This window comes from Pteronotus mesoamericanus, unplaced genomic scaffold (assembly GCF_021234165.1).
Source record: "Pteronotus mesoamericanus isolate MK-2021 breed Mesoamerican mustached bat unplaced genomic scaffold, CSHL_Meso_final contig_163, whole genome shotgun sequence".
NCBI classification, from domain to species: domain Eukaryota; kingdom Metazoa; phylum Chordata; class Mammalia; order Chiroptera; family Mormoopidae; genus Pteronotus; species Pteronotus mesoamericanus.
Genome location: NW_026555064.1, coordinates 504,860 through 517,651, shown reverse-complemented (window position 1 = coordinate 517,651; position 12,792 = coordinate 504,860). Strand labels below are relative to the sequence as shown.

General features: G+C 34.7%; 1 protein-coding gene across 1 annotated transcript in view; it reads right to left on the bottom strand.

Moving 5' to 3' along the window:
* TLL1 (tolloid like 1) overlaps positions 1-12,792 on the bottom strand; it is a 150,993-nt gene that overhangs the window by 17,410 nt on the left and 120,791 nt on the right. Inside the window, exons 17-18 of the mRNA XM_054562215.1 lie at positions 3,966-4,091; positions 1,242-1,369 (exon numbers count right to left, since the gene is read on the bottom strand). Of these exons, the coding sequence (XP_054418190.1) occupies positions 1,242-1,369; positions 3,966-4,091 (254 nt within the window). The remainder of the gene's footprint in view (positions 1-1,241; positions 1,370-3,965; positions 4,092-12,792) is intronic.

Genomic DNA, 12,792 nt, shown 5'->3' with positions numbered 1-12,792 from the left:
ATACCAGACAAAATCTGAATCTACACACAGAAAAAAATCATGTTCTCAACTTCCTTAGCTAACTGCACTGCTGAAAAGAATACAGTTCTCTCAGTCAGGACCTTGGACAGGACTGGAAAGCACTCAAGTTCCCACAGTGCTGTCATCTTATTAGCATCAAGCATTTTTCCAAAGAGTGGCTGAAATGAATTAATGTCTATGTTTGGAAAGTCACTTACTAATATTTTACAAATATGATGACAGCAAGGATTTCCATAATAGGAATATGAATGTGTCAGTGACTGTCTCTAATTTTATCATTATAATGCTGCACAGAAATATACCCTCTTTCTTGGGAAAAAAAAATCACTGAGGAAAAGGATTTAAACAATTTTAAAATTAACTTCATGGCCGGACCACTCCAGTAAGCCCACCATGGACGGGTAGCCTCATTCTCAACACAGTTTCTTGTCCTTCACTATGGTGACTGTTAGACTGTCCTTTGAGTCTTGCTGGCTGGCATTCACTCATGCTTTTGAGAACAGCATATTGTAGGGAGTTATTAAAATTTCTATATTCCTATGATTTTATTGTTAAATATATGCTCTTCATGTATTCTGTAACCTATAATGAGATTTAATATTACTATCGGGTGACAAGGACAAAATGCAAGGCTCAAAGAATACAGGAGAGAGGACAAACATTATATTCATATTTGAATTTGGGAGAAGTCTAAAGATATCAGTATCCATCTAAGGAGGGCAATTATGCGAAATAATATTTCACAAACAAGAAAACAAAATTGGTTTATTATAAGCAATCTATATGCTTTGTATATGAAGAATACAGAAGAATACAGAATACTGACATAGCCAGTAGAATTTACTCTGGTGTGTTTAAATGAATATTTATTTTATTGCTGTCTTGATGAATTTCTAATTTTTTTCCCTTTATTTATTTTCTCCATTTGGAAACATCATCTTAAATAATACGTTACCTACAGCCTTGCAGTAGCTTTGTTAATGCCTTTTAAGTATCCAGGGTAAGATCATTATAAGAGAAGTTCATGGCTACCGTTACTATTGCCTTGATCTAGGAAGTCAGAAATTTGTGTAGTGTCAGGAGAAAAGCACACGAAAGAAAATCTTTTCCATCTGTCTACTAATTCAATTCAACTCAATAAACATTCATTTTGCTTCCATGTGCTAGCCATGGAAGACATGGGCAGTCAGCTTAATAAAAAAAAGGACAGGCTCACTTACTAATTTGACTCGATGGCCTGGCGTGGCACTGATTTCCCATGTGCATTCCTTCCTGCTTGGGTACTTGTCTGGCCAGTTGGGACTGGTGATGAAGCCATTTGGACTGTGGATTTTCTGTTCACACTCAGCTGTGCCAATAACAATGATATTGATCAGTGTGGAGATCTAGCCCAGGACTGGACCAACAAGAAAGCAGCCTCTTTTCCCATTATCCTACTGAAAGACTTTCTTGAATACTAACTAACCATCACTCCAGTCTCTGTTATCATACTCATCTGCTCTGGCATACATTTTGCTGAGCATAATTAGGCAATGTTTGTGTTCTTGCTTTCAGGAAATTAAGTGTTTACAATGAATTTTAGAAATGCTTAAAAAATAAACTATTTTAAACTGCTAGATCTGTAAGTTCAGACTTTAACAGAGCAACATACATTGACAATCAAGGACATCAGCTTTTGGTATGTGTAAAATATTTAATGCAATATCACGAACAAAAATCAATGGATTATGCCATTTCAGTTCATTTTTTTCCATTAACAAAAACACAATCTATAGCTAATTAACATCATCAAGCCACTTTATGAATTATGTATTTACATTTCTCTCTTCTTTCGTTCAAGTATATACTTGAATACTGAAACTAAAATTTTAGCTGCTTAAGTAAATGAACTCTAATTTCATAAAAGTATAATGAAGCAATAAGGGGAAACAAATAAGTGAACAGCTACTAGTCATGGAGATAGCTTCTAAACTAATTTCCAAGAACATTTAATTAACATGAAATTTCTTTTAGAAAGAAAAAAATATTTCACAATTAAAATAACTTCATCTTAAAAGAGACCATTTGTTCATATTAAACTTCAGAAACACTTAATGCCCTCAAGCTCTGTTCATTCTGTGTAATTTATGAAGCAGCGCCCTATGCATCCTGATTAAGACTATGAGTTATTTGTTATATGCTGTGTATTCTATTCTGAAATAAAATAAATTCTCTGGAATTTTCCAAGAAATCTCTTTGTGAAGTTCGTTACTAAGTAGATAGAACACCTGTTACACTGCAGGGCTGCACAGTAGGGGTCAGATGCCAGCATTAATGTGCTGTTGCCACTTATTGCTGGACCGTTATCCTAACTGTGCTCGGTGTCCCTAGAGAGGTTTGGATTTGTGAGGAATACAAAAAGGAGTCAAAACTCAGCTCCTTCCCAACAATAGAGGATCGTGTAGCAAGAAAATAGCCTTAAAGGCTTGATCCTGTCTTGACAAGGGTTTCTAGATCCGATGATCCATGTCTGCCTTGCCATGTGAAATGTGGATCCCCACTATCTGGCAGAGAGTCTAGGAGACAAAGCCCGGAGGCTCACTGATTAACTGTGGAGCCCGCACTGCATCAGAGGTAAAGAAAACAGGACCCCCTTACTGGCAGTAAAAATGAGCTTTACTGGGGGAACCTGAATATAGTTCTATCCAAAAGGAAGTTTCCTATAAAATCCTTTTGTGAAAATATTTCCTGTAATGAACAGAGATTTAGGATAAATACATTTACTTGCTACCTGTGAGCCATGGCCTACATGCATGCTCTGCAAAGCTGTCTCTTCATTGCTCTGAATTACCTTCCATATCTGCAAAATAACCAGGCCTATTCCTCAGCCTGTTGATTTCATAGAACACTTTACGAGTTACAAAGATCAGAATCCCCGTGGGTCTATACACATATGAAAGTGAAAAGAGACAAAAATCCTGCTTGCAGATGGTTCTAAGCAATGTCAGTAGCTCAGTGAAAACACAGGGAAAAACAAATTGACAGGGAAAAACACCTTGACTCATTACCATATTGGAATGGAAAGGAATGGAACAAGGGCCAATTCAGGATACTATTCGAATGTGCATACAAACAGCTGCTATCTAACTGTGGTGCTAGTCAGGCACCTGTGATTCTATGTGCTACTGACACAAGCTATAAAATCTGCCTTAGTAATTCTTTCAAATTGGGCATAAACCAAGTGAAGTAGAAAATTCAGGAACAGACCCTCCAAGGAAGAAAGAAAAACAAAATAACTATTTCTCGTGCCCATCCAGCTCCTACTAGCTAAGGAGATTAAGACCTTTGTTTTTATAAAATCTTGGAATATTGTAAGGCTTGAGGGCCAAAAACTGGCTCTGGTAGGCTACTGTTGTGCTACTAGTAAGATTTTATTTCTTTCTTCTAAAACCAAGATTTAACACTGTTTAAATGGTATGGTGTCTACCATTTTCAAATGTCTGTCCTCTGCTAGACATTTGTGTTAGACTCTCCTGGTATTTAAAGCGGCATCACTCATGTAGCACATATATGAGATATTTTGGGGAGGGAAACTAAACCAGATGCAAAGCCTTTAGCAGAAGGTAGGTTTAAGCATGCAGACTGTTACAGAGGCCTGCTCCATAAAGACCTGGGAATCAAGTGCTGTTCTTCTGGCTGCCAGACAGCATCATAGCAGCATCTACGTCTGTTACACAAAATTATTCTAATGCCACCCATTATGACGTGCTGGCTCTTCAGGTAATATGAGTTTCCAATAGGTGCCGTGGATCTTTGAGCACTGTACCTATACTCATATTTTTTGACATTTGAACACCCAAAAATGTTATCACTCACTGATAGGATTAACTCTCCCTGGAAGCAGTGTTTTACCTAAATGGCATGAAATTCTAGATGTTATAAAGAAAAGAAGGCTGCTTTCATACCTTCCTTGCAGTCGTGTTTATTTTCATGCAGCACAAATCCATTACGGCACTGACACACGTAGCTTCCCATTGTGTTGACACATTCGTGTTGACACCCACCGTTATCCTTAGAGCATTCATCTTTGTCTGGCAAGAAGATAACCCATAGTTTAGTGAGTGGCTTTAAAAACAAAAAATATCAAAGGAGAATCATTTAGTTGTAGTTAACACTTGGCAAAGGGTAAACTAAGCCACAGCTTTTCCTGTTCCCAACATAAAACAAAAAGACAAAGCAATTGATAGTGTCTTAGTTCTACCCAGGCCTTGTTTAGCTTGGCGCCTGGTACCATGGATTGAGTTTCTCAGACCAGCTGTGCCAGGATGAGAACTCATAGTCCCTCGTCGCTCCTGGAGCAGACCTTTGGAGTAGGAGACAGGAAAGGGACAGATCTTTTTGCAACTAATCCTAAACACTTATTGCCCATTGTTAAAAATAAATTAAAAATTGTGAGTGGTGTGAATAAATGCAAGAAATGGCATTAAAGTAGAGGGAAATCCTTCAATATATTAACCATGGCATTTAGACAGAGGCTAAACAAGGCTCCAAGATTTGTATGTAATCACTTAAAAACCAATTAGTGTAACCAGTAGCTGATTTTTTTAATTAACTTTGCAGTTCAGCTAAACATTGATGAATCTGTACATTTCATAATGTTCTAAAGCAGAGAAAGCCATCATTAGACTATTCTAAAGAAGAAAGCTAATTTACATATTTTTTTAAAATCTACTCCAGCAGCCTAGTTTATTAATAAGTAATTCCCTAAAAGGGCTGTTATTGCACTAGAGGCAAAGGTTAGAATAGGAAATATGAGCTTTAAGAAATAGCCAACAAATTCATAACAGGAGCAAGAGCTAAACTAGATTAGCAGGCAATCAATCCAGTGAGAAGCATCAACCACCATATCATGTCACTTGGCTCTCTTGCTATAGCTGGCTTGTCCATTAAAGTCAAAACTGGCAGACTGTTCATGACACACACATACGATGACATATCACTCAGACTGTCATCACTCCCACAGCATAGAGAACAAAAGGGACACATGACAGTCATATCAGACGTTAGGCTGAATTCATAATTTACACTGTCAGTGGATTTTTCCAAAGGGAATTTGTGAGCTCATGGTGGCTCAAATAGAAAATACCATGTTTACCTTTTCATCAGCTCAATATTCACTCTAAAAAAGATGGGTTTAGGAAAGACATTTTTAATCAAAGTATCTGAGAGTAAATTTTAAGGATACATTTACCTTTCCCCTTACATGACATAGTACACACATGCTCCTGGGATATATTCATGTATTAGCAGTATCAAAATATACCAAATACATACAGGCAGTCCCAAAGTTTTAAACAATATATGAGAATCAATGGAGCTGTGATTTATGTATTCTCTACCTATCCTTAACAGTTCCATTACACTTTTAATACTTGCTGTGGAGACTAAAAAACCACAAAAAATGTAGAATGAAGAAAATCATCTAGCATCAAACACCAAAAAATGTATAGAAATTAGAAATTGTAAATTAGCCTTGTAAAATTAATTTTGGAGAATTTATAATAATTTGAAATCCCTGTTCCCTTACTTTCTTCAACAGTGAAAACTACAGTTTGAGTTATTAATGATTTAGGCAGAATGGCTGGATGGTAAACCATACTTCCTACCACCATGGTGGCAGCTACATATATTTTCTAATTCAGGTAGTCAAACAGTAAGTGATCTAAATTTATTATGTTAATGCACCTTTCCAGAGGCTCTTTATTTAAGATGCTTCATAAAACACTCTCTCATGAGTAGATATAGAAATAAGAGGTCTGTCCAGGAGGTATCCAGCCATGTACTATGAAAAATAGAGACATTTATTGAAGAAGATACAAGAAACATTGTACACAGGACAATAATGCTTCGGTCCCCTTCAAAGTAGGCACTTTGGGACCTCACACAGTTCTTTCAATGGCCATCAGCTGCCCTGTCGTGTTTTCCTGAATCTCATCGACAGTTTGAAACCTCTTTCCTTTCAAAGGTGATTTTAGTTTTGGGAAAAGCCAGAAATAACAGGGTGCCAAATCTGGGCTGTTGAGGGGCTGAGTCATGGGGTGATTTGATGTTTTGCCAAAAAAAGTCTGCACAAGGTGTGATGCATGAGTGGGCATATTGTCAAGATAAATCTGCCAATCACCAGTTGCCCATAGCTGTAGCCTTCTGAAGTATCTGAAGTTTCCAGATACAAAATGTGATGCAGATTTATTGCTCAACTCACTCATTCATTTTGAATGTGACAGCCACACAGTATATATGCTCACTCAATGGCATCTGCCGCCCCCACTGACTAGTACAGTGAAGTCGTCATTGTTGACACATGCGCATTCCAGTCCCCTCTCCTTGGCTGCCAGATTGCACCACTGTCACACAAACCATTCTTGTTCTAGTAACAATGGCTGGACTCCTTCCAGACAGATCCATACACTTCGTCTTTGTTAAATGGAAAGAGCCAATTTAAAATTTTCTGGTGCCAGAATTTCTTACTCTGAAATAGACACATATTTCCTATGAAAATGTTATATAATGATCACTTGTATATAAAATAAAACTGACTGTTGTGCTTAACATAAAGCTGAACTTTAATTGCACTGTAGGTCAATAAGACTTTTGAGAGCTGCTCAAAGATCTAACAACTTAAGCAAAGTAGTTGCTAAGTGACAAACCCTATGGTAGCTGAGATTGCCTGAATCCTCCTTTTATCTGGTTCTGTTTGGATTGCCACACATGAGAGAGATAAAACTGTCAAAATAAACACATGACTAAACAGAAGTTACTATTGCTGAGTTTCTAAATCCATAGTCATTTCATAATGGAAACAACGCCATTACAAAAATATTTCTAATATTGAAGCTTCATTCTAGGGGGAATCTTAAGCCACTAGGTTATATTTCTAAGGAGAATTTTTTTCTTTAGATCTGATAGAACATAATCTTAACTGTGCTAATGGTAACTAAAGAGAAATGGTGAAAGTAGAACCAATCATATTTGAACAGTTATTTGCATTTATAGCCAATTTACATTGTTATTCTGCTAAAAAAAATAGTAATTTAAAAATATTTTGGGAAGACAAAAGAGGAGCAGAAAGAGGAGCAAAAGAGTGAAGAAAAAATATATATATTATTGTCCAAGGATTTATTATTTTTCAGTTTCCCAGTTCATTGGTGTTTTCTGCTTTTATTCCTACATTTAATGCTGATTAATACAATTAATATGACATAAAATTAAGAATATATGCTAGAATACGTGTATGGATTAATCTAAAGTTTAGCTAAAATTCAAAACTGAAACAGTAACTAAAAGCAGCAGAGGAGAGTCATCACGCCCAGCAAACTAACATATGAAACTGTGCCTCCGTGAGTCAGAGTCATATGAAAAGAGAAAATTTCAGTAAACATTGGAATACTTAGATTATCCAGATGGTTTACATCATTCAGATAAAGAAAGGTATTTAACTTAATATTTTAAGTTGCTAGGAAGTAATGAATATGTTGAGGTTATTTTAAAACTGTATTTCAACAATAAAATAATAAATTAAAAAAACTTGTTTGAATAGAAGTAAATAAACTATTCTAACTCAAGTGAATGTAATTTCAGAATATCTATGTTAATGAGAAGTAGCAACATCAAAAAAGACCTCATCCCACAAATATATTTTGGATTTCTTATGCATGAAAGGTCATCAAACCAGAGGAGAAAGGTATTAGCGAACACAATTATGTCTTCACTTTTTTCTCCTTTCTTCTCTTAGGACACAAATTACAAATACCTTAAACAATGAAAATCCAAAGGGAAGAATAGAGAAGGATGCACAGTTTTAAATATTTCTCAGAATATCCTTGTAATGAACTTAATAATTGAGTATTCAATCAATAATTCATTTGAAATTTTCTAGCATTTTCATACTGTAGGCACAAAATTTTTAAGACAGTTTTTATTAGTGAGAGAAATAAATGTTTTGTTGAGTAGAAAGAAAAACATTTATTTCCTGAAGAAGGAAATTAGCCTCCTTCATTGGAATGGACATATCTACTTTCCATTCCTTCATGTCAGATGAAGGACAGGGCCATTATAAGGGACAAAGGAGGTGGCACTTTCCCATCAGAGGGCTGCAGGGTACCTCTGAGACTACCAGAGGCCATCAGTCTATGAATAATACATACTGGACGGAACTGAAGTGGCAACCTGTATCAAGTTCTTGCAAGATTCAAAAATAAAAATTTTCTCTTTGCAGAAAGCTTCCTTGTCTGTAGGAAAAAGAAGGGCCCGTGCACCAGAAAAGAAACACATATGAGCAGATATACTCCCAACAAATGCTCAAATATAAAATAAACAGACCCATGCATACTCGTGCACTCATACACATGTACACTCCCATGCCGTGGACACACACACATGGCACACAGAGGTTTCAGCACAAAACTAATGAAGAGATAATTACCTTCAAAAAAACACTAATAAACTCTGAGCTATGACAGAGACAACTTACTCTTTATAAAACATGCAAATATTTGAATATCACTAATAATGAAAATTTGGAAAATGATTCAAACTCATAGGAAAGTTTTAATTGTGTTTCCATTTGAAATTGATCACACTAATATTTAAAGTTTTGTTAGAACAAAATCAGGTTAAATTTCTTCTGAAATACCTATTCCACGAGAGAAATGGTGTACGGGAGGAACAATGTTAAGAAATATATTATATGGTGAAAGGTGAATAAGGAAACTGGGAGTCAGGAAATCTGGGTTTTATTCCATTTCTTCTAAAAAGCAAGTCATTAGGTCCATCAGTACATACATCACATTCGCATTCCAGTTATCTGTGAGGATGGCTGCTTTTAAATGAGATATATTCTTCAAATCCAAGTTTCACTATTGCAGAAATCATAATTGAATATTTGTACTAATACATGGTTGCCTAAGATGGTACAATGTCTATGCTCAACTTTCATTGCCTAAAGTCATTTGTTATATCATTCACAAATAATGAAGGCTACAATTAAAAATTTAAAAACATGCATAACATCCTACTAATAGTCCCTTTAAGTTAACTTTGTTCTGAGTAGAATACAGTTAACTTGCCTAACCACTTAAAATAAGTAAACTATATATGTATATCTGTGCATATTTGTATACTAAGTTCAAATACAAGATCATATAAAATTAAGTTTGGTTTTACTGTCATATAAAGTAAGTAGTTATTGCTCATCTAGAAAAAGAAAACCTCACTCAGTTCAAGAAAATAACATAGTGTATTGTTACACTATAAAATGCCTGCCATTATATTCTGAATTACCTAAAAATTGAATAGACACATAATTCTATATCATGTCCAAATGACCTTTGATAGTTCTAAATATACCCTACAATCAGTACAGTATATTACACTTTGATTTTGCAGAAGAGTTTGCAGATTCTCTGTTGTGTGCTATAATAAATTCTAAATTTTCAATCTATAGAATTTTTCATGACTCATTTAAGATATTAAATCAGAATTCATATGTGACAGTTCCTTATTTTTATGAACATGGAGGTGACAGGAAATTGATATTAATTATTATTCTAGTAATATAATGGGGGGAAAGAAGGGGAAGGGTGAAGTCAAGGAGCATATATAAAGGACCTATGGACAAGGACAACTTGGGGGGGGGACTGAATGTGGCGGGGGGGTGGACAGGGCACCAGAGAGCAAGGTGGGGAAATGGGGACAACTGTAACTGAACAACAACAACAAAAAGACTTTAGAGTCATTCCCCTGATTCCATTTCTTAGGTCCCTTAAGTGCCGAACTTAAAAGGCTATGTGAAAACAATAACTAAAATCTCTATATGATTATAAATATTTTCATTGTATACTGTACACTAAAAACCTAAATATATTTCCCTGTCTTTTTCCTTGATGCATCACTTAGCAGAAAGAAAGCTAGACTTTACTTCTAAATAGCTTTCCTCTCCAAATAATAGGTAATCATCTATTGTCAAATATTGTTTCTTCTTTTTATTGAATTATTTGATAATTGTTCTTAGAAAAAGAATGTGGAAAAAATAGATGAACATGTTATATTACTCATTGTTTTCATAAACACATAACCACTTCTGAAATTTTTAGAACACTGGTTACAAAAAGAACCACTTAAGTCTTCATATTTCTTGATTAACAGATATGATAGAGTACCATTTATTCAATTGTTTGTAGTAAGATAATATTACAAATTAGCTATATAAATTAAAATTATAAAATTTAGCCCTGGCTGGTGTGGCTCAGTGGATTGAGCACTGGCCTGCAAACTAAAGGATCGCTGGTTCAATTCCCAGTCAGGGCACAAGCCTGGGTTGCAGGCCAGGTCCCCAGTTGGAGGCATGCAAGAGGCAACCACACATTGATGTGTCTCTCATCTCTTTCCCCCTCTCTATCTCTAAAAATAAATAAATAAAATCTTTAAAAAAATTAACTCAGTTAAAAACATTAATTTGTATTACTAGCTATTAACTAATTAATAAATTAAAAAATTACTTAACTTTTTAAAATTTAATCTTTATTGTATTGTTTTCCATTACCATTTAGTTCCCTTATAGTCCCTCCCCCCAGCACACCGTTGTCCATGCCCATGAGTCCTTTTTCCTTTTTGCTCAATCCCTCCACCCCCTCCCACTGCTCTTCATCTATGAGTCTGTCCTCATTTTCCTTGTTAGTTCATTTGTTCATTAGATTCCACATATGAGTAAAATCATATGGTATTTAACTTTCTCTGTCTGGCTTATTTCACTTAGCATAATGTTAACTTTCAATGATCAAAATGTATTAGGTAATGTTTGCAAGTCTAAAAATATTTGGGGTAATAGATAGGTAGAAATATGATATGTTTTTCTCCTCAAGTTATTTTTATATTTAAATCTGATGAAAACAGAGAAACTTGAAGAAAGAACTATAATGCACCAAATCTTTGCCTTAAGACATATTAAATTCCCGGTATTTTTATATAGCAGCTTGCAGGTTTGCTCCCACCCAGATGCTTAGCTCTATGCATAGAACACAGATGGTTTATTACCTAGATTTCCATTAATATTTTATCATAGGTAACTATTTACACCACGGAGTCATTAAATTATCTTTATAATTAAATCAAGACATGGCTATATATTATTATATTTAAAGAATTATTAGAACTTAAATAATATTTTCAATGTGAGTAGCACCTATCTATTAAAATAGGTGATCTTTTATAAATTACGATTTTGTGAGATGATCAAAATTAGAACAGTAGGTAACATAAGTCCTTATTTGTTGCCACTTCTTGATAGTACCACACCAAGCCTTTATTACAGATATAATGTTTTTATCTTCCTTTTTCCTGAGCAAACATATCCTCCAGGCACTTAAATGTGAAATAGATCAAATTACTCATCCAGAACCACCATATTTTAAACATGAATCTGACAAACTGCCAAGACTTTTTCAATGCATTAAAAAAAAACACTGAAAGTTTATACTTAATGATAATTACCTTGGACTTTACAAAATTATAATCTAATAAAGAGGTAAAAAGTATATCTGCTATTTCTCAGGTCACAAATACGTTCAGTGTAACATGTAACTAATGCCATTTGCAAAAGGCGTGATCAGCTCTTACAGTTAAGCCAAACCAAGACAAATGGGGGTTTACATGCGTTGTGACACTAAGCAGTTTACTTAACTCCTCAGCTGCTTCATCTGTCAAATGAACATAACAACGAGAACGCTGCATCCTTGCTGTGATTATTAAAGAGACAATGTGCGTCCGCATAGTAAGTCCTCAAACTGGCAGTTAGGTGAACATTTGGGGTTTAATTTCCCTTTAAACTTCATTGTTTAGCACACTTACCTACTTGCACACTGTCAAACAACTTAGGTGAAAGGCTATCAAAGATAACGAAGTATTGTCACCTAGTTGATTTATAATTTCTAAATACAGCACTGATAAACACTAAAAACAGAGATGATTTCCTAAAATGATCTGCATCAATAAATGTGATTTACAACACATTAACTATTATGAGCTTTAGCACTATCAAGCCACTCAGATAATTTTACAATTATATAGACACATAGAGATAGGAAAAAAGACTCTGCCCTGCCATGTGCTAAGACAGCATCTTCTGCATGCGCCTTCATATTTACATTATAAGAATTAAAGTAGCATGCCTCATATTTCAATAGTATTGTTTTAAAGATACAAACAAATAACCTGTCTTTATGATTTACAATGTTCTGCCTGATCAAAAATATCAGAGACTGAATTTTAAATATTCTGGTAATGTTAAATTTAACCATACTTTGTCACCAGTATACATAGCATGTACCTTTTTAACAAGTATTATTAAATAAAATGTATAATTAATTTAAAGTGACAAGGATCCTGAATGTTACTAATATTATGATAAAATGCATTTACTTTACATTTTCAATTTTTAAAATAACTATTTCAGTGGCTCTAAGATAAGAAGCCTTATGTCTAATGGTTGGAAACCTAAAATTTGTATCATACAGAATATTTTTAAAAGCGTGAAGACGAAGGAAGTCTTTCTTTCTTTGAAATAGGATATTAAAAGTCTACTTTGAATAACATAAATCTTAGATGAATGCCTGAGAAGAATTTTTAAAAGGCAATTAATTCTGGGGGTAGGACGGGAATGAGAACAAGGGAGCTGAGAGCCATTGTATTTTGAATGTTACTTTTCTGTATGACTTGGACCTCAATGGAGCTTGTGAA